The 24,308-nt window shown below is 40.4% G+C and overlaps 1 protein-coding gene across 1 annotated transcript in view; it reads left to right on the top strand.

Annotated features, from left to right (window-relative positions):
* Positions 1–24,308, top strand: part of LOC124285107 (protein O-mannosyl-transferase TMTC2-like) — a 412,056-nt gene that overhangs the window by 214,074 nt on the left and 173,674 nt on the right. Inside the window, 1 exon segment of the mRNA XM_046721262.1 lies at positions 23,791–23,873. Within this exon segment, the coding sequence (XP_046577218.1) occupies positions 23,791–23,873 (83 nt within the window).

Below are 24,308 nucleotides of genomic sequence, written 5' to 3'. Positions count from 1 at the left end.
GGGCCCAACGTCACCTCCGATGGACCCAGAGACTGGAATCGAGTCGTCTTTAGCGATGAATCCAGGTTTACCCTCAGATTCGCGGACGGCAGGCATAGAGTCTGGAGACGACGTCGTGAACAGGAAGTCGACAGATTCGGGGGCGGAAGTTGCATGGTGTGGGGTGCTTTCTGTGGGAACAACGGCTCCGACTTCTGGTCATCCGTGGAAACCTCACAGCTGCTGCTTACGCGACCAGGTGCTCACCCTGAACTCGTTCCTTTCATGGCGGCTCATGGCCCAGGTCTACAGTTCCAGCATGATAATGCTCGGCCGCATACCGCGATGTTGACACGAAATTTCCTTCAAAGCGCTGGAATCAACGTCATGGACTGGCCATCGAGGTCCCCTGACCTTAATTCAATAGAGCACGTTTGGGATGCTTTGGGAGAAGGCCGTGGTCTTAGGAACCAACCTCAGAATTTGCAGGAACTTAGTGCTGCCTTGCAAGAGCAATGGCGCAGAATCCCCAACCCGCGTGTTCACAAGCATCAGGCAGTCGATGAGGAGACAGTGTTTGCCAGTGGTGAATGCGCGGGGCGGCCATACACGATATTGAACTGAGAAATTTCGCATTTTTATTCTTGTGACTTGACATTCTGTATACCCATGTTTTGGAACGGCGGTGTAGCCTAATGGAACTGATTATGGCACTGTCAGTGTATCGAGTACATCACACAGATCTCAGCAATGAAATAATAACAATTTAACCATCTTACCATCTCTTGTTCGTTTATAGTGCCCTGAAGAAAGAATGTGAAGTTTCTTTTTTGACTCAGTACAGTCAGACCTCGTTAATACGAACACTTTGGTTTTTTAAAAAAAACGTTCGGATAGTGAAACGTTCGTACTGCTGAAACCACAGTATATGCACCGAGTTACTTCCCCTTGATATCTTTCCTTACTATCGAGACTCTGAGGTCATAGATGAAGCCTATGTTTATGAAGGAAATTATAATCCTACTGTTGATAAATATGAAGTTTATTTTTATAATGTTATTCAAAAACTATGGCGATTTTTTTTCCATTTGTGACATGTCATAACATGCCAGTGCCTTTTCTTTTATATTTTCATTTTACGTCATCAGAAAATTATTATAAAAGATTTCTTAAATAATATGTATGGTTGCCTATTTCCCGATATCAGTGGCTTTCCGCTCGGTAACATGACATAACAACGGAAAATACCTCCGTTTTGAAGCGTCATTATGAATAACATGGGAGGGCGAATCGTTTGATGTCGGGTATCGTTCAAAAGCTCTGAACATCAACAACATCACTGAACCCTTGCCGAGAGTATTTTCACAGTTGTAAGAAGTGATTTTATTGGATAAAAATTGGTTTCTAATGACGCTTTTTCGCTACAGTCTGCTATAAGGGTCGTGATTGGTCAAAATCAGACACGTGACCTAAGGCAGCCAATCATATCACGGCAATGGATATCGTCCTAGTAAACGAAAACTTTTAGATTTAGACGAAAGTTTTGGGTAAAATAATGCTATTTTGAACATATTGAGCAAGAAATCGCTACCTTTTAGTTTATTCAATTTACATCGTTACTTTGCTCTTTGACAATGTTACTGTGGACCCGCTGCCGAAGCATGTGTCCGAGAATCGTTGTTTTCAATAACATTGCGAAAAATAGTTTATAATTTTAATTCGGTACCGAGCATATATTTCTGGATTGATGTCTTTCCTAAAACAGCGTGTTCGTCGAAATTTCCCTATCACTTATGATAAAGGGATCAAAGGGATGAGTCGCTAAGTCGCTAAACAAACAACGTGTCACTTTGAGTGGACAAGTCAGCAGCGCGGTCAACTTCAATCGTTCGGATTAACGCAGCTGTTTACAACTTAATTAGTCCAATCCGTTCCGACTGACCAGCGTTCGGAGGCGGAAACTGAATCATCGGACTAACGAGGTGTCAATTATATACAATATATAGGAAGATGATTTGGTGCCCGGTGAGTAGCGTTCGGAAGTCGGTGGATTCGGATTAACGAGGACCGGATTGCCGCGGCCTGACTGTATATATGTTCATATTTTGCTGTTCAAAGAACACAAACTTCAGCTGGGAAACAGAATGATGAGGAACTGTCTTGGAGCAGTAACACTTATGACTACACAGTCATTGATTGAAAGAGTGACCATTCGCGTCATGAAATTTTATGAAGTAATATAAAATAATCATATCAGACTCACAGTAATTTTGTTGCAGTGACGTTGTAAATCATCAATGCCGAAAGCTAAAACTATAACATTCTGGATTATAACATTCCCTTTGGATTATGGTTGCCTTGTTCCTGTGGTTACCACAGGTACATACAGAAAAATGGAAACGTCATTCCTTGCTACCATACAAGACCCACTACTACACAACTATCAGCTATCATGGAAAGAAAAGTTATTATACTGGGATTCTCTATTATCGCGGGCTCTCTATTATCGCGGCACGCGAAAACATCGGGAAAGCAGACTCACCACGCCCCGCATCGGCTGTTTACATATTCAAATTACATAAAATATATTCATCGCTCTTGAAAAAGTCATTTATTTCATTGGAATATAACAGGAAGTGACGTATTATGCAACTTCCCTCTTCACATGGCTGCAACTTGTATGGCACATTTTAAGGCGGAAAAAACATCATTTTGTAACGTTTGTGCAGAAACATCATGAGCAGGAGTGAATTAAGAAAAACACATTTATTGTAAATACACACATAATATTGGCCGGAATGAGATAAAACTACATTCATTATACATACACATATAATACTATTTGGCACATAATTGGGAGCTGGCTCGGTTGCTACTTACTGATATTTACTAAGATTAGTTGCAGGGGCAGTAGCCGGCCTGCACAACCCGAGATGGAAGCAATTGCAGGGGACGAGCCGGCCTGACAAATGCTTAATGTGCAGAGGCATTAGCCGGCCTGCACAGGGTGAAGATGGAAGAATTTGATTTATGAGATTTGGGGCATATATTATGAATTACAATGCCCCCCATGATAGTATGTATTAACTTAAGTATAGGTTAGAACTGAGAACATGTAGTGAAAAGAAGTAGGTAAGTTGAACCGAGCACAGCTCCGAGGAGGAAGCCTGGGGTGGAGGTGGGCTTTGAAATAGCAACCAACATGGCGCTAGAACTGAACAAGACAAAGGAACATGGACTGCATGCGCAGAACCGCATGTGCGCAGGATTAGGTGACGTCATGCACATGTAAAGCTAATTATGAGCTGTTAAGAATTTTTGAAACAAAATATATATGTAGGGGATTTATATGGATTTGTAGAAGAAAAAAAGGAGTACATGGGTAAAGAATATAGTATAATTAACGAGCTAGATGTACAGTGCCTAAGCGGAAGTGAATCAGTAAGAAAGTTGCGACCGATGGACCTACGAAGTTAAAGATAGTGTGTGTGTGTGTGTGTGTGAGGCCGGGGAAAACTGGTGAGTAGGTATAGTTGAACTAGAATAAGGGAGCAAGATAATACGCTAGATTATTATGATACTGTATATGAAGCAATGTAGTTGTGCCAAGACAAATGTACTGAGTGACGTACTACTTGTTTCTGCACAAACAAAAAAATAACATTTACATTTTGTGCAGAAACAACATGAGCAGGAGTGAATTAAGAAAAACACATTTATTGTAAATACACACATAATATTGGCCGGAATGAGATAAAAATACATTCATTATACATACACATATAATACTATTTGGCACATAATTGGGAGCTGGCTTGGTTGCTACTTACTGATATTTACTAAGATTAGTTGAAGGGGCAGTAGCCGGCCTGGACAACCCGAGATGGAAGCAATTGCAGGGGACGAGGCGGCCTGACAAAAGCTCAATGTGCAGAGGCATTAGCCGGCCTGCACAGGGTGAAGATGGAAGAATTTGATTTATGAGAATTGGGGGATATATTATGAATTACAATGCCCCAAACGAGGTAGCAACCAAGAGCCCCCAATGATATAGTGTGTTGAGAGTAGATAATTAATTACACATGGAAAAACCTGCTAGAACATGAGTATTTAAGGCACATGAAACCGAAAGCACTGGAAAATGTCAAACGCCGGCCATGGTGGACTGGGCACGGCACACATCTGCTTCGGGGGTGCAAATGTACCTAGTGAAGCAGTCTGACGACCATCTACCCAGAGCCTTAATCATATGGTCCTGTATCTTGACGTTGGCTGCTGTGGCGGCGCCAATCCTGAAGGAATGCCCTGAGTATGACGCTGGATTCAGCCCAGATCTGGACAACGCAACATTAAGCCTTGACAGAAACAGAGCTCTGGACACTGGTATACCTAACCTATCCACAAACAATGCGTCGGAAGGCTTGGCTCCACATTGAAGCCTTACACACATGAGCCTTCTCAAACTTGAGAATGCACAGCAAGCTCCTGTCGTAGGAAACACGTTGACTGTAACTCCTTGATGGAAGGGATCTGTTTTAGACGATTTGAGCTTCACTGAACACTTTGCTTGGACTGGGTCGATAACCACGTCTTCAACACACAGATTGACCTGAGGATCGAAGGATTTGGCACATGTAAACTCTCCACAGCGGAGAAACCCGAAAAAGGCTAGAGAACACATAGACTCCATGACTAGATCATCGAACGCGCCGAACACTCCCTTACGAAGAATGGCCACGATGCGTGTCAAGATGTCGTAGGTAATGGGTAGACGTTGCTTGGTGGTGGCGCAATGTAGTTTCTTGTATCCTCTGAGCAGTGTTTGGAGTCGACTCATGCCTGGTGAAGAAGGGTGGTTTAGGCAAGTATCAATCCCTGCTCTCAGATACGCAAAACGGATACCCGCCAAATAGTTTTTAACTGTGTAACACTGTAACTGTAAAGTGCTGAAGCAATAGAAGATGAAGTATTGTAGTAGATTTTCTGTTATGACTGGGAGTTGGGTAACGCTGGAGGGGGGTTGGGAAACTTGATACTTGATGAGGAAGTTATGGTAACTCTGGAAGCCAGTGATGTAAGCTGTGACTGTTCTCAGTGCAAGGGAAGCTGCCCACATGCTGTCTAGGTGTTGATTCAATACCACATCACTGCTGAGCTGCCTGGGCACCGAGTTGCACTGTGTGCTGCCTGAGGGGCTAGCCGATGGAGCTTGTGAAACTGAAATCGAGACAGACAATCATCCACTTCATTGTAAGTTCCAGGAACATGTTTAGCTAAGATAACATAGTTACCCACAGCAGCCATCCAGGTTAGCTTACGCATAAGTGCCATGATATGTTTATCTTTAGCTCTACCTTTATTAATGATTTGCACCACAGCAAGATTGTCACAACGAAATATGATTCGCTTTTTACACCAGTTCTTTCCCCACACGAAAGCCGCCACTATGATTGCCTAAAGCTCCAGGAAAGCACTACAAGACAGGAGTTGGCTCTTATGTCGCTGGGCCATTGCTCGGCAAACCACTGGCCTTGATAGAATCCTCCAAATCCAACAGACGCTGCCGCGTCTGTGAATAGTTCTATGTCATGGGCGTCTGTGATCCTAGCGTCGTGAAAAAAGGAGACGCCATTCCACTGAAGCAAGAACTGTTTCCACATACCTAAGTCTAGGCGACACTCTTTAGACAGTGACACATGATGGTGCAGTTTCGACACTGAGGAAGACAAGCGGATCAGGTATGACACAAAGGCTCTCCCGGGGGGAATCACACGGTATGCGTAATTCAGATGTCCGAGGAGGGACAGTAACTCTCTTTTAGTACTTTTCTTTTTGTGTAAGAAAGTTTCGATCACTGTAGAAATGCAAAGTACCTTATCTTGGGGTAAGTAGCAGAATCTAGGATGATTCCTAGGTACTCTAGGCTTGTGGTGGGTCCAGTTGTTTTCTTTGCAGAGAGAGGAATATTAAGTTGCTGGAACAGTAGGCGCAGGGATGACATGGTGTACTGTGCCGGATAGTTAGCGCTGTCGATTGTCAGGAAATCATCAAGTAAGTGCAAGATGTGGTGGACACCGTAGTTGTTTTGCAGAATCCAGCATATAGCTTTGGATAGATGATCAATTATTTTTGGACTTGATCGACATCCAAATGCCAGTCGTTTGTAGAAGTAGTAGGAATTTCGCCATCTAAAGCCGAAGAAAGGCCAATAGTCTTGATGAATTGGGACCTGTTTAAAGGCGTCGCTGATGTCGGCCTTACACATGAGGGCATGTTGCCCCGTTTGGAGAATAATGCGGATAGCCTTATCAGTTGTGACGTAGGACAATGAACAAGAGTCTTTGTCGATTAACTCGTCGATGCTGTGATTGACATCGTCATGCGGTGCTGATAGGTCTAGGATTAAACGTTGTTGAATATTTGCCAATGGTTAATCCGAGTGGGTTGATGCGAGTGATTGAAAAAGGTTGAACTGTGAAAGGACCACACACATAGCCTTTGTCCACTTCAAGTTGCACGGCTGCATCCGCCACCTCTGGATGTCTCCTGGCACTGAGGTTATTTTTACACTCCAAGTTGTGGTCTGGAAGGTGTGAGAGCATGGGATCGAATCCTGTAGTGAAGCCTTGAATTACGTACTTGACGAAGTCACGGTCTGGATGCATTAATAGTTCAGAGGACAGCTTGCTAACGTCGACAGGAGGGTTATCTGCCAGTGCTTGTCATTTCTCGGGTTTGCGTTTGTTTTGACGACAGGAGGACTGGCCATGTATAGCGGAATGGCAGTTCAGGCACACATGTGCGAAACTGCACCTGTCTCTCTGACAGCCTTGTAGTTCGTTAAAGTTATTGCACACCTCCCGGTTATTATGATAAACTAGAGGGTGTCCCTTGGAGTCTTGCTCCCTTGATCGATTCTGGTTGAACTGTCTGTCGGTGGAGAATCTACTGCGCTTAAACGATGCATTCGGAGAAGGGCACTTAGATTGGATGTGGTCCAGACTGTTGCATGACGTGCATATTTTCCTCCTACGATTAGCACAGCAGGCATTGAAGATGTTGCTGTCTGGTTTCGACCAGTCGATTTGTTTTCCAATAGCAGCATATGCTGCTACCCTCATGGCAAAACGTTTATGGTATTCATAGTAGGCATCGGATTCGTACTGGGCTGCTAAGTCCAAGACGTATTCTTCATGGGCCTCCATACTTTCCTTGACTACCGAATTACCTGCGGCATAAATATTCCTGTAGACTCTAAAAGCCTTTGCAAATTCCGGTGGGGAAATAACCCTATTAAAGTTAGCGGTTGAACATGCAGGTTCTGCTTTGCCATCCCCGAATTCATGGACTGTGGTTAGCAGCATAGGCAGGTTGACGTATTTACCTGTGCGGATCTTGGTGGCCAGTTGCTCCGGGACAAGGTCGATGGGAGGCAGAGAGTCTGATGGGATAGCTGCTGTTGGGTGCTCCCATTGAGAAATAGATGCAGACATAGGGGGTCTCTGGATGTCATTCCTCTGATCTTGCATACTGGTAGTTGAGGCTTGGTGAGGTGCTGAAGTTGTCTCGGTACTGGGGTTTGAATTCTAATTTAACGTCATCGTCTAAGTTAGATTTTTTCCTTGTATCACATAATCTTTTGCAGGCATTTCCACAAACCGATATATCCCCAAGCATTAATTCAGATCACTCAATAATCTCACTAACAATATCTTTAGGAGATACGATAAGAGGGAAAGGATTTTGGAAGTTCAATAACTCACTTCACGATGAAAAATATGTTGAAAGGAAGCAAAAGCTGAAGAAACAAGATATACCATAAATGATCAACTATTATGGGAAATTCTACTGTTAGAAATTAGAGGTATGACCATATATTATTCATCTACGAAAAAGAAAATGACTTTGAACAGAGAAAAGGCTTTGGAAAATAAATTAAGAGAATTGGAAATTGACCTGGATACGGACAGAAATATTAAAAAAAGTAAATGAAGTTAAACAAGACTCAGAAGAAATTAGCAAACAAAAGATAAAAGGTTTATACATGAGATCTAAGGCAAAGTGGATCGAACAAGGGGAAAAACCATCAAAGTACTTCTTACAATTAGAAAGCAGAATTTTTTTAAATAAATCAATAATGGAATTGGAAAAAAAGGACGGTACAGTGATAAAAGATTATAAGGAAATACTAGAAGAGATTAGAACATTCTACAAAAAAAGTTTATTTAAGTGAAGACTGAACACAAATTAAATTAGGAGAATTGTTCATAGAAGATGAAATACCTAAACTGTCAGAAGAAGCTGCCTTATCTTTAGAAGGAGAAATAACATACAAAGAAACACTTGTCGCTCTAAAGAAAATGAAAAATGATAAAAGTCCGGGCCCGGATGGCTTGTTCAGTGAATTCCTCAAGTTTTTTTGGAATGACTTAAATAAATTCCTAATTAACTCCTTCAAGTATGCATATGAAAATGGTTCTATGTCCGTATCACAAAAACAAGGTCTTATTACTTGTATCCCTAAGAGTGGTAAAAGTAAAAAAAAATGCTAAAAAACTGGAGACCAATATCACTACTACTACAAATTAGCTTCTGCAATAATAGCAAACAGAATAAAGACAATATTACCACTTATTATCAGTGAGGATCAAAAAGGTTTTATTCAAGGAAGATAAATAGGAGAAGTCACAAGGCAGATATACGACGTAATGGACTATAGTGAATCATATCAAATTCCAGGATTATTACTGCTCATTGATTTTGAAAAAGCTTTTGACTCGGTTGACAGAAAATATATGCAAAATGTAATGGACTTTTTCAACTTTGGACCATGCATTCAAAATTGGATACAAGTACTGCTAAACGATAGTGAATCAAGTGTATTAGTAAATGGGTTCGCGAGCGAGTTCTTCAAGATAACTAGGGGCTGCCGCCAGGGAGACCCAATATCACCCTACATTTTTATCTTATGTGCCGAAATACTAGCTATTCTAATAAGAAAAAATAAGAAAATTAAAGGGATAAAGATAGGTAATATACAAAGCCTTTTAGCCCAATTTGCAGACGACACTACAGTGACCTTAGATGGATCTGAATCAAGTTTGTATGCAGTCTTGAACACATTAGCCTTCTTTGCAAGATTTTCAGGGTTAAAAGTTAACGCAGAAAAAAACAGGCTAATATGGATAGGGTCAAAAAAAAGATCTAGGTATAAGATGTGCAAGGAATGGAATCTGGATTGGACACAGTCAAATTTCAAACTTTTAGGAATAGTTTTTGATGTTGAATTAAATAATATTGTAGACCTAAACTATAATGATAAATTTGAAAAAATCTACCAAGAAATGAATATTTGGTCTCTGAGATATTTGACACCAATTGACAAAAATGTTATCCTGAAATCCTTGCTTTTACCAAAGTTAAACCACCTATTTTCATCCATTCCTAGTCCATCCGAAGACACATTACAAAAGTTTCAAAAAAAGTGTTTTAATTTTGTTTGGCAAGGGAAAACAGATAAGGTAAAGCGAGAAATTATGCATCTTAAACCAAAGGATGGAGGAATAAGTGTACCCATTGTAAGAACTACTATAAATGCTCAAAAAATAATGTGGATTAAACGGTTGTTGCTCATCAGTTCAAAATGCACTTCTATTGCAAATGAAATCCTAGACAGTGCAAATAAATTATGGTATGTTGATGCACAATATGTGTGCAGTAATATTATTCCCAGTGTCTCAAATCAATTTTGGAGTGATGTGTTAACGGCATGGTGCCACTACCTAAAAAGGTGTTACACAAATGTGCAAGAAATATCAGATATTTTCAACCAGTCTGTATGGTTTAATAATAACATTAAAATAGAGGGAAAGTCAATCTACTATGAAAATATGGCAAAAAAGGGAATAATGTTAGTTTGTGATATTTTAGATCAGAATGGAAATTTCTTACATAAAGTTGACATAGAAAAAAATATGGAATTGCAAATATAAACTTCCTCCATCTAGAAGGTATAAAGAGTACTGTTTTAGCATATTGCAGACTCAGAAAAATACCTGATATAGCTTGGACCTGTCAGGTTAAATACCCAACATTACCCCTTAATATATCTTGCATTTGCGGACAAAACCAAAGGAGTAAATCCTTTTATAACGTATTTTTACCTCAAGTTGAAACTAGACCAACAAGCCAAAAATAAGTGGGAAGACATCCTCAACAAACAATATAACAAAGAAGACTGGTCTAACATATATTTAATGGCAAATAGATGTACAGAAAGTGTACAGTTAAGATGGTTTCATTTCAAGATTACTCACAATATTTTAACGACTAAACATAAGTTACACTTGATGAATTACACAGACTCTTCAATGTGCTCATTCTGTGAATCTGCCCCTGAAACAATCATTCATTTATTGTGTGAATGCCGATATACCGTGAAAGTATGGAAGGAGGTATCCGTTTGACTGGATATACTGTCTGAAGGAAATATTAATTTGTCGCACGAAAATACTATCTTTGGTTTCAAAGGTAAAAACAACAACCCACTTAATCTGGTGTTTCTAATAGTGAAATATATGCTATATAAAACAAGCCGAAATAATATAAAGCCAGATTTTAAAGTGCTTCAAAGGGAAATACTCAACTACTATAAAGCTACCAAATATACAGCATTTTCTAATGCAAACCCAGCAAAATTTTATGCTTTCTGGTCTTCCTTCCATACACTTTTTGCTAATGATACCAACCTAGATGTTATATAAGTATAATACAATTTGACAAGTGCATCTGAATACAAGTACTGGTACACATATAAGCCTTGGGCAAGGATAACAGATACATTATAGTAAATCCACCCTGAACATACGATGATGATTGTTTGTATTGATGGTGATGATGATGCTTGCACAAAGTTGATGACGAGGATGTTTTTGTATGATGTTCTATGCAGTGTATTATGACAAAAACAAATTGATAACGAGGATGTTTTTGTATGACGTTTTATACAATGTATTATGACAACAAATTGATGACGAGGATGTTTACGATGTTTTGTACAATGTATTATGACAACAAATTGATGACGAGGATGTTGTGAACGATGTTTTGTGCGATGTACTACGACAACAACAAATTGATGACGAGGATGTTGTGTATGATGTCTTGTACAATGTACTATGACAACAACAAATGTACTTTGGGAAATAAAAATACTTAAAAAAATATATATATATATATCAGGAAGTGACGTATTATGCAACTTCACTCTACACACGGCAGCAACTTGTATGGTACATTTTGAGGCGGAAAAAACATCATTTTGTAATGTTTGTGCAGAAACAACATGAGCATGAGTGAATTAAGAAAAACACATTTATTGTAATACACACATAATATTGGCTGGAATGAGATAAAACTACATTTATTATACATACACATATAATACTATTTGGCACATAATTGGGAGCTGGCTCGGTTGCTACTTACTGATATTTACTAAGATTAGTTGCAGGGGCAGTAGCCGGCCTGCACAACCCGAGATGGAAGCAATTGCAGGGAACGAGCCGGCCTGACAAATGCTTAATGTGCAGAGGCATTAGCCGGCCTGCGCAGGGTGAAGATGGAAGAATTTGATTTATGAGAATTGGGGCATATATTATGTATTACAATGCCCCCCATGATAGTATGTATTAACTTAAGTATAGGTTAGAACTGAGAACATGTAGTGAAAAGAAGTAGGTAAGTTGAACCGAGCACAGCTCCGAGGAGGAAGCCTGGGGTGGAGGTGGGCTTCGAAATAGCAACCAACATGGCGCTAGAACTGAACAAGACAAAGGAACATGGACTGCATGCGCAGAACCGCATGTGCGCAGGATTAGGTGACGTCATGCACATGTAAAGCTAATTATGAGCTGTTAAGAATTTTTGAAACAAAATATATATGTAGGGGATTTATATGGATTTGTAGAAGAAAAATAGGAGTACATGGGTAAAGAATATAGTATAATTAACGAGCTAGATGTACAGTGCCTAAGCGGAAGTGAATCAGTAAGAAAGTTGCGACCGATGGACCTACGAAGTTAAAGATAGTGTGTGTGTGTGTGTGAGGCGGGGGAAAACTGGTGAGTAGGTATAGTTGAACTAGAATAAGGGAGCAAGATAATACGCTAGATTATTATGATACTGTATATGAAGCAATGTAGTTGTGCCAAGACAAATGTACTGAGTGACGTACTACTTGTTTCTGCACAAACAAAAACATAACATTTACATTTATTGTTACCTTGTATCCAAATGAATAGAAGTTTCAGATGTTTTGGTTAAAACATGATGATATTACTAATGTGAATGAAATTCCTAAATATTTTTTAATGATCAAAATATTTAGATTCGTTACTTGTCTTAGTAAATGTTTCACAGTGTCATCTGCTTGTACCTCGTGCCACAGTAAGAAAATAGCAAAACCGCGATAATAGAGAGTTGCTTCAATTTCCGGGTCAAACGAGACAGTCGGAATTGCCGCAATGGTATTAAACGAGTTGCGATTATGTGTCACATTATTTGTGGAAGAAACGAAGATTATACATCAGTCAACTGAAAATATTTTAAAAATGCTAAATGTCAGTAGCCGTTCATAATCCCGATGGCGACAACATTAACTACCGCGATAATAGAGGGTCCCATGATAAAATCTAAATATTTTCGATATTTAAATACTTACCTTACCTCATGGTAATGTGCATATTATCTTTGCTGATCCGATAGAAAGATTTGAAACGTGATTGATAAGTTTCCTTGTTGAATTCTACCATGAGACCGTAACACGTCGATCTCGTCCGGTGAGCGGAAGCACATCCCCAATCTCGTCATGTGATAAGAACACGTTACTTTATCCGGAATGCTGAAGTCCGAGCTGAGGTCACAGCGGGGAGGAAACGATCCAACATAGGGAGGGTGTGAAACGAGGACAACCATCCATAATAGTGGGCTGCCAAATAAGTAGAAATCGTACCACCCTTCAAATGACGAGTGTTGTGCAGGTAAAGGAGGAATTCCACAATTAATTGTGGAGAAGCGTTGACCGTGTCCTTGAAGCGCTCTGCACAAAACTTCTCAAATGAAGACCACTTGTCATTGTACAGGCTGCGGGTGGACACTATGAGCATGGGTGATGAACTTAGCCACGCCAGCCGATAAACCCTTGTGTCTCAGTGCTTTATGAAGATGGCCCAGACGCAGAGATGAAACCTGTCCAGACCTGGGTGCAATAGGCGGCTGTGAGTATGCCTGAGTAGGTGCGACCACTGTGGTAACGGTTGAGGATCTCCTCCGGCGACACGACATAGTTCAGAAAACCAGGTTCTGGCCAGCCACCAAGGTGAGACCAAAAGCAGAGAATGTGCTTGGTTTCCTTGAGTTTGGCTACAACCTTTGGGAGAAGAACTGGAAGGGGAAACGTGTAAGCATCTTGACTTCCCATGAGAGGGACAGGGCATCCACTGCCCAGGCGGCAGGATCTGTAAGAGGAGACACATAGATCGGAAGTTGATGGTTGTTCTTCATAGCGAAGAGGTCCACTAACGGTCTGTGATGGAAGTGACAAACTAGATCAAGAGCTTCTGGATGGAGCATCCATTCTGTTGGGGACAGCCTGGAGTGCTAGGTTGTTGCTGTGCCAACCTGCCTGAGCGGTTGACCACAGCCCTGCTGCTGTCTGAGTGTCCAGGTTGAGCACCCCAGCCTTGCAGAGAGGCATCCAGAAACAGTTCACGGTCGTGTGTGAACTCGGTCAAGGAGACTCCGCCGCAAACATTCGACTCGATCGTCCACCATCAAAGAAGATGAAGGGGCAGCGGAAACCTAGATCTGAGGTCGTCTAATAGGATGAATGGCGAGAGGAACCGTTGAAGGGGCCTGAGCATCAATCTCCCTCTGCTGGTAAGATCCTGAGCCGACGTCAACAGACCTAGAAGGGACTGCCATTCCCTGAGCATAAGGGGGTGTGACAGACCCCGAAGAGCGAGGCTGAGGATCCTTTGCCATCTGTCTGGTGGGACACACAGAAGGTCAGAAATAAACCCCCTATGAATGTCAGCTGTTGAGTTAGTTCTGAATGGGATTCTTTTAGATTGATAATCCAGCCAAGCTGGTGGAAGAGCTGGAGCATAAAATCCCTCTCACTGCGTAGCAGCAGGCACTCCTTGTGGCTTATGAGAGAGTCGCCGATGTACGGATCGAACTCTATGACCCGAAGATGGAGATACCAGCTAATCGAGTGAAAAGCCACGGGGCTGTAGAAATGCCAAATGGCAAGAATTTCACTGGTAATGATGGCCGTCGAAAATGAACCTCAGGAACTTCCGGTGAGGTTTGTAGATGGGAACGTGTAAATAAGCATCTTGAGGGTCCATACTGACCAGCCAAACCTTGGGGGACAGTTTGGCACATAGCTGGACCAGAGATATCACCGAAAATGTGGCGTCTCCCGGAATGTGGCTTGTTGAAAGCCACTAATTTTTCCTTATCCTGACTCATGCTCTTTTTGCTTGTCTTCTTCTTCTTGCGAACATAGTGGAACACTTGTATCTCCCTAATTGAAGCTCCCTTCAATTTAAAATCACTAATTAGTATTCACCACGAGTTACCTCCCTTTCAACAAGAGCGGGAACGAGGGCGCCACCTCTACCCATGTGCCTCACTCTCTCCTTCTTCGCCCAGTGAGCTGGACGTGAGAGCGCCTGTGTCTCCCGACACACTATATCCTTTGAATTATATTTAGTTAGTTACCTCGTATAGACATCTATAGAGGTTTAGCTAGTATCCTTCAACGATTATATATTGATATTTAGTCGTTTTTCTACAGTTTATTCACGGGACGCCGTGTTTGTTTCAGTGGATTACGTTGATGAAAATTCTGTACTATTGCAGATTACGTTTTGTATGCTGCTGCTGATCCACCTTTTATATGATGTACGGCGCCATGTTCATTATATTCACATTGCAGTTGCGGTACTAATTTATCCAATTCTACCTTTTTATTAATATTTACTTTGCGTTTGTACGCACAGCAGATAGGTCGGCGTATGCAGAGTCTAGTATGACTGATACACGGAACCCCTCGCCAGTCTACTGCTGTTGGCCGACTCCCCTCCCGTGTGGTGTTCGCTAGAGTGGTGGAGAGGTGTGGGGCGTGAGTCCACCATCTCCAAGAAGCATCCTGCTTCCCCAGACATCCCATCGTCAGCAGCAGAAGACTAGAGGGTTTTCTACTACATCTCAACAGCCGAGATCGTTCCCCCATCGCGCAGTTTGGGCCTGTATGATGATCAGCCGATCATCATACATGATGTACATCAAAAGATTGACCCGATGTAAGCCACAGATCAGCATGCAGCCTGATGTACCAAGCGCTGATATTCGATGATCGTCCTGAGGGTCCCATCATTACCAACACTCAGCGCAGGCGTCGCACACCCAGGGCAGCGTCGACCTCTGAGGGAAAATCAGCGAAGTCTACTAGGACTTTCTCAACCCGAGGTTATTCCAGCCGATGACCTGGACTCTCACGATGATCAGCTGATCATCATCCCGGCGTGACGCATACAAGAAGCGACCCGGTGACAGCTACAGCGACATCAGCAGAGATCACCATGCAGCCTGATGCCTCTACACTGATGTCGGACGATTTTCCTGTGGACCCCTCCATTAACACCGCCAGATAAGGCACCGGCGACCTCGTCGCAGACCATCCCTGAGGACCTGATGCGGCAAATTATGACCATGATGGAGGACCACTACAGACTGCATAAGCAGGGACCGAAGCCTGCGAAGGCTCCAGCGTGAACAGCACCCCAGAGGCACCCCGTCAGCGTAGCAGCCAGGGCGATGTCACCTTCGGTCGCGCGAAGTCACGGACCACCTTGACGAAGGACCTAGATGTACAGCTTCGCGAAGGCCTAGATGGAAAGGACCTAGATGTACAGCCTTCGCTGGGCGGAAAGGACCTAGATGTACAGCCGCGAAGGCGGAAAGGACCTAGATGTACAGCCGAAGGCGGGAAGGACCTAGATGTACACAGCCGGCGAAGGACTTTCGGCGAAGGCAGGATAGATCATCACCATATCGCGGTTTCATCCCTAGGCGTGGTTTCGGACCATCAGACATCACGGAAGCCTTCGCGAAGGTCATATCGTCGTTCCCCAGACCGGACGCCAGAGGAAGCCAGCGAAGGCATGCGCGAAGGACACCTGAATCCAGATCATCATCATCTAGAAGGACATCGAGGGACTATACAAGAGCCCAGCGAAACTATCAACATTCCCCTCACAAGTCTCGAGAAGATCAACCCATAGACAAGTTGATCATCGATACAAGTATAAGAACTACAATCGTATATTGGTTCTGTTGAATCCATGACGAGGCGTATGTTAAGCTGGCCTAAATAGATCTAGAGCGATCAATTAGACACTTATCACCAGACTTCAGTAACCACGACTACTGAAAATGATAAGATGATCCATGCGCCCTACTTAGGCAAAGCTTCACCGATCCACATCCTGTTAAACACAGAGGCGGTTCGTGCAAAGCATAGCATATATATATATATATATATATATATATATACTAATCGGGCTTTGATTTCGATACCTTCGATGGTCGCGAAGGCTAAAGTGGCTCCAAGTCTACTTCACCCAGAAGATCTAGAAGGGATACTTGAGAACTTCGCTGAAGTCTCCGGCGTTCACTGAGGAAGTCTCCTCCAAGGTTTCTATATACTAGCCACTTTCGTCATATATAGCTACTTTCGTCAGTCCGTTCAAGGCGTCGCATAAGTTGATTATCAACTGTATGCCAGATGCGATCTATAAGCCTACTAGCGAAGATAATTGTTCAGGCTATTTACAACACAGAGCGTGGCTGTATTATTTAGTCAACGACATTTCATAGATCTTCACAGAAATCAACTATTCATTATAAATTGCTAATATGCAATCCCGGACGACGATCACGATTACCTACATGCGTGACCATTACGCATATCTGCAGACAATTCAATATCGAAATTGAACAGCAGCCTTGTTACAGCGAGTATAACTCTTAATCGTCAAAGTTTCTGAGAAGAAATATGGACAACAAGTTCAATGTTAATTCTACAATTATGGACGATACATTCATGTATACAGTCTACAAGCTCACAACTTGCAAGTTGTTTGTACCCTTATATAGAAGGAAGTCGGAATATATATTCAAAACTGAAATTACTTTCACGACAACCAGGAAAATAACCTACCCAGCATAAAATTACAGAGAGCGAGATATTTGCGCGGAGGTTTCAGCGGTTACCATTAACCCTCGAAACACGTGGTCACTTTCGGATAACCCGGGAAGCTACGGTGAAGACCGGCGTTTATGCTAATATCAAGCGGCGACAAGAATTTATTCAAGGAGGTTTTTTTCCCGCTACACCGGTGACATCACAGCGGGTATTATACAGAATCAAAATGGCTTGTTCTGATTGGACGCTGAGGGACAACGACCTACGCAGAGGTCGATCTCAATTCACAGTTCAAGACTTACGTCACAAGTGACAACTATATATCAGTGAACAAGCAAGCCTCATTACAGTCCAGTTAACCTGAACATTCATGATTAGACTGCCTTCTTCAAGTTAGAGACCTCCCCTGTCAAGTTAAGACGAGGGATCGGCAGTCAGGCGATTTTACATAAAGTTCAACGAGGACAGACACACCTGGTTGTGCACCTACATCGTCAAGGACTTCGCAGCGAATTACCTAGACGAAAGATACAAGTGGATCTAAATCCACAGCGTTTCAGACTACAGCTGAATTTCATCAAGCGACTAACACAACTAGATGGTTAGTAAACCTACTAAGCTTCTGTTTGGAGAATAAAACGGAAGTTTCACGCCCAACCTGGGGATATGAATATAGTGCTCCAACACCTCACAAGTGAGGTTTATGAATACGCCTGGATGACATACTTGGACCCCATGATACGATGATTCTATCACGATGGCCAGCAAGAGCACTGTAAATTTATCTCCACCGAACCAAACAGGAGGAAAAGAATGCAACAGATTATTTCCTCTATCATCAACTTACGCAGAGTAAAGTCTCATGTACTATATCTCCGTTTGGATCAGAACTGTCATACTACGTGCATATGCGGATGGACCTATTCCGACCCTCCATGAGCTTAATACTCATGATATTAGAGCGCTAACTTCTACAATTGTTCTACACAAATGTGATTGAAATAATGGAGGGTTTATTTCTGGAAATCCGATATGGTGGTTGCAAACCATTATCTGAGAGATATCACCACCGAGGACATCTCAGGTATACACCAATTCGATCCCATGGTCCTCGCACAACAGCTGACAGTTCCTCGGAGAAGATAAGTCAATCTAACAGATTTTTTACTTATCTTATAACAATACTAAATAGCTTCATGCTATATATAATTTACTTAAGTTCCTTTTATCATCACAGTACTATGATTATTACATCATACAATATATAAGTTAACAACTCTACAGAGTTTGTTATTATATATATTTACCTTAAGTTATTCATATCTTAAGAGTAATACTATGGTAACATGATAATTGCATTAGCTAACAAACTCTACAGAGTTTTTGGCTATTTTATCATGTAGCTTAAGTTAATTAAGCTAACAAACTCTACTGAGTTTTACTATTATATAGGTAATTTAAGCTAATTATACCTTAAGCATAGTACTATACTCATATTATTAAAATATATTAGCTAACAAACTCTAAGGAGTTTTGCTATTATATAGGTAGCTTAAGCTTATTCATATCTTAAGCTTAGTACTATGTTTATATCATATAAGTAGATTAGCTAACAAACTCTAAAGAGTTTTTGCTATTTGGCTTAAGTGTCATCATATTTCTAAGCAATATGGTTATATTATAACATGTATTAGCTAACAAACTCTACAGAGTTTTAGCTATTATATATGTAACTTAAGCTTATTCATATCTTAAAGCGCAGTACTATGTTTATATCATATAGGTATATTAGCTATCAAAACTCTAAAAAGAGTTTTTTTGCTATTATATATTTAAGCTTAAGTTTCATCATATTTTAAGCTTTATGGTTACATTATAACATGTATTAGCTAACAAACTCTCTACGGAGTTCTTGCTATTATATATGTAGCTTAAGTTTTCCTTCATAAGCTCAATACTAGGTTTATATCATATAAGTATTTTAGCTAACAAACTCTAAAGGGTTGTTTTCGCTATTATACAATTAGCTTAAGTTTCATCATATCTTAAGCAGTATGTTTACATTATAAAGGTATTAGCTAACAAGGCTCGGCCGGAGTTTTGTTATTATATATATATAGCTTAAGTTTAAATATCTTAAGCTCAGTACTATGTTTTTAACATAAAAAAGTATATTAGTTAATAAACTCTAAGGAGTTTATTTTGCTATATACATTTAGCTTAAGTCTAATCTTATCTTAAGCTAGTACTATGGTTACATTATAAACATATTAGCTAATAAACTCTACAGAGTTTTTTGGCTATTATATATGTAGCTTAAGTTAATTATATCTTAAGCACAATACTATACTCATATTGTAAAATATATTAGCTAACAAACTCTATGGAGTTTTGCTATTATATATGTAGCTTAAGTTCATTATATCTTAAGCACACTACTATACTCATATTGTAAAATATATTAGCTAACAAACTCTACGGAGTTTTGCTATTATATATGTAGCTTAAGTTAATTATATCTTAAGCACACTACTATACTCATATTGTAAAAATATATTAGCTAACAAAACCCTACAGAGTTTTGCTATATATATGTAGCTTAAGTTAATTATATCTTAAGCTCAGTACTATACTAATATTATAAAATATATTAGCTAACAAACTCTACAGAGTTTGGCTATTATATATGTAGCTTAAGTTAATTATAGCTTAAGCACAGTACTATACTCATATTATAAAAATATATTAGCTAACAAACTCTACAGAGTTTTGCTATTATATATGTAGCTAAAGATTATTCATATCTTAAGCTCAGCATTATATCTATATCATATAAGTATATTAACTAACAAACTCTAAAGAGTTTGCTATTATATAATTAGCTTAAGTTTAATCATATCTTAAGCTTAGTACTATGTTTATATCTTAAAGTATTTTAGCTAACAAACTCTAAGAAGTTTATACTAGCATATTAACAAGCTTAAGTGTATTAGTCTTAAGCATTGTATTAATGTTATATATACTTTATCATAATAAGTACATGGTAATAACCTTTATATGGCAGCTGATAAGTTAGCAGCAGGAATTCATCAGTTCAGTGCCTTTATGAAGTTCCCATAGGGTTATTACAATCATCACAGTTCAAATCACTAATTATTAAAAATCCAAAGTATTAGATATTCCCACCTCCGTTCTGTAGGATTCTACAAGCAAAAAGAGCATGAGTCAGGATAAGGAAAAATATGTAATTTTTGGAATAAAATTGATATTTTATACTTATCCTGACTCATGAGGTCAGCCCTCCCATCCTCCCCACATAAGACTTTGGATTTCCCTGTAAATTCAAATGTTGGGCTCAGTATATGAGGAGAGAGTGAGGCACATGGGTAGAGGTGGCGCCCTCGTTCCCGAGCTTGTGGAAGGGAGGTAACTCGTGGTGAATACTAATTAGTGATTTTAAATTGAAGGGAGCTTCAATTAGGGAGATACAAGTGTTCCACTATGTTCGCAAGAAGAAGAAGACAAGCAAAAAGAGCATGAGTCAGGATAAGTATAAAATATCAATTTTATTCCAAAAATTACATTATTGTGTATCATCCTCATCTTCTGAGAGTTCTTTTTGGGTACGAGGAAGATGGGAGATTAAAACCTTGGGAGTTGCTGGGCTGTATCACTTGTTCTATGGCTTTCTTGTCCAGCAACGACTAGATGTTGGTTAACAGGTGCTGGTGTTTAACGGTAAGGCATGATGGACACTGGCAGCGACTTGGCTATTGGCAACTTGTAGCCTGTCTTGAGGATATTGGTGACAAAGGGGTCTCCTTGGAATGTCCAGATGTACTTGGGCTTGCTGGTCTTGCCCAAGTCCCTCTAGGGCGACGTTGAAAGTCGGTGGACCGTCCTCTGCCACGACAGAAGATCCCTGGCGTTCCTTAGAAGGGGAGCGACGGTCCAGACATTGTCAATCTTCTTTCTCAAGGAGACCAACAAGGAGATTCATGACCCAGGGATCCTGAAGAATAGACAGAACACCGGGGTTCACCACATTGTCGATCTGGTACTGTGTGAGGTGGCTAGTTCTGAAGCATTCTGGAGAGGGAGACTGGCGTTGAGGCGAAGTTGGAGAGCGCCGATCCGATGAAGCCATGGGGATGTTCCCAAGTTGGACCATAGGCGTAGAGGGAGCCTTAGGATCCTCACCAGTGTCGACAGAAGACATCAGGCGTTTATGTTGAGTGAAGAGCTTGTTCCAAAGGGAGGTCCCAGCAAAACAAACACCAAGAGATCCAGTCACACGCCGAATTCACCAGACAGTCCGGGTAGGCAGGGTGGGGGGCAATACACATGTGGCATGAAATCACCACAGTAAATGCAACAACAGAAAGCAAAAACTGTTGAACGCAAGTCAAATAAATATAACATTGCAAAGAAGAAAAAATATAGCATTGCATGCATTTAAACTTATACCAATAAACATGTAAGCAATATAAAAACTGACAGCTTAAAACGCGACAGTGAAGATAAAAAGGGCCGGAAAACAGAATACAAAACCAAGCGACAATTGTGACAACACACTACTAGCTCTGCATGTAAAAGCCACGCCTAGCAATAGCTGCCATTACCCAAGCACGTGGAAAACCAAGCAAGGGCAAAAAACGTGAAAATGTGACACAAATGGAGAGAAATAAGGCACATAAAATGGTAAGCAAGAACAAAAAATACCAGGCTAACCAAGGGAGTACCAAAACTTTCCAAAACAAAGCTGAAGAACTAGGTGAGGCAAGAAAAAAGTAAGCAACACACTGCGAAGATCGTACTGTGAGAAAAACAGCCATCGGTGAGTAGAAACCTTTTGTTATGTCATGGTATAAGGATACAATAAGAAAACGTCCTTAGCATAACAGAACACAAAGAATACAGTAAATAAGCAAATTTTGAAATTTTGTAATCACGTCCAAATCGCAGGGTGATAAAGGATAAAGTGACGTGTTCTCATTGTCACATGACGTGATAGAGGGCCGTGCTTCCGCTCACCGGATGAGATCAACACGTTACTGTCTCATGGTAGAATTCAACAAGGATACTTATCAATCACGTTTCAAATCTTTGTATCGGATGAGCAAAGGTAATATGCACATTACCATGAGGTAAGGTAAGTTGAAAATTAATCTCTGTTTGAAGGAAGGCAAGGGAAGAATCAGCTACGGAAATATGGACTTTTTAAGGAAAAGTATGAAACAGAAGTCACAGGGGTGCCTTGGCGAAATTTAGATGTGGAGTGGCCCCAATAAGTTCGGAGACGGGAAGATACAAAAACCTGCCACACAACAAGAAATTTTGTTTTAACTGTCCTAAACAAGTGGAGGATGAATATGTCCTGCTTTACTGCCCCATTTACACCACCATTAGAGAAAATCTCTTTAATTCGTTTTCAAGCAAAATCCAGCATTTTAATACGCTATCTTATGAAGAAATGTTTCCTTACATTCTTAATTCTCATGACTTAATTTTTATTGTCTCCAAAACCTGCTGTGATATTTTAACAAAGTGTTGTGATATTTTATATGATTAAGGTAACTGTATCTCTGCTTGTGCTGTTATGATATGTACATATCATACTGGTTGTTGTACATCTAACTTGTATTATTTTTTTTTATCTGTGATACATCTATATAATATTAAATGTAACTACGAGTGAGACATAAATATAATTGTCTGTCTGTCTAAGGGCTGTAAGAAGCACACGTTTCTATCCTATCAGTCTATGTGTGCCTGTAATAGCCCCAAGGCAACAGTAGCAGGATTCCTTTAAATCACAATTACAAAAGGTGTGGTGATTGTAAGCTTACTTATATATATACAGTGTATGAAATAAGGCCCGTTCGACCGCCCGAGACAGTCTAGATTTCTGACGGACGGTCTAAATTTACTGCTGGCCAGCCCGATGGTCTGGTAAATTTTTTAGATGTTCCATACATCTGAGTAAATTCACCATATTTAGTCTGATTAAATCCATTTTGGGCTGGTAACATTTTGAAGTTACCAGCCCTGATGTCTGGCTGGTTTAGGGGCTTATTTCATACACTGATATATATCTGATTTAAGAAAGACCCAAATTAATAGATTCATTGCATTTATACATGAAACTATGGACTTTCACCAGTCGAAATTCAAAGTGATCTTGATACATGACCAGGAAGGCATGAACATATGAAAAAGCCTTAGTTAATAGTGTTGGAATGGTATACATTTTTTTAAATAGCTATAAAACTGCAGTGACATTTCCATTGAATTTGAGAAAGAGTAAATGTGTTTTATGTACACAACATGTATGTACATTGCACTACATGTTTGTGTTGATATCGTGAGCCTGGGTTTCTTATGGCGAGCACAATTACTGAGGAGGAGGAGGAAAACAGTTACTGGGAAATGTACTAGGGACTGAATACTAATGTGATATATCACCAAAGTTACACTGTAACATCACCGTTAACAGTTACTGATAAATTTAGTTTTCATGTTTTTATGTTTTGCAGGATGCATTGTCAGTTTATGAGGAAGCTCTCAAGCGTCGGCCTTCCCACTATGCACCCCAGTCACTTTACAACATGATGGGTATGTACCTCCAATAGAAGCTCATCCTAATCCCCCTACTTTCTCTTATCCCACCGACTCATTCCAGATTACCCCACCCATTGTCTAGCTTGTATAATGTTTGTTCTAGCTGGTACAGCTGGAACACTAGCATTGTGTGCATATTGTACCTAATTTTTGTGGTTGACATGCATAGTAAGAATTTAATTTAATAAATAGATTACATGTATTTTTTGGGAAAATATATCAGTGTTTAGTTTAGACTTTCAAGACATTAGAAGTCATAGGTAGGATATTTAGTTTGCAGAGAGTGCTTTAGGAGATTAATATTTGTGCAAACCCAAGGATGGCATCTCCGATTTCTACCTTGTAAATCTTACAGCAAGTAAGCCTTCATCCAACTGACTGACAACAACAAAGTGGCCAAGTGAAAGGAGGCCGCCAGGAAAGTGATTGAGGT

Source organism: Haliotis rubra, unplaced genomic scaffold, assembly GCF_003918875.1.
Source record: "Haliotis rubra isolate DU_JTF1 unplaced genomic scaffold, ASM391887v1 Scf352, whole genome shotgun sequence".
Classification (NCBI taxonomy): Eukaryota; Metazoa; Mollusca; class Gastropoda; order Lepetellida; family Haliotidae; genus Haliotis; species Haliotis rubra.
Note: the sequence above shows the minus strand (reverse complement) of the source record. Positions and strands in the feature narration are given on the sequence as shown.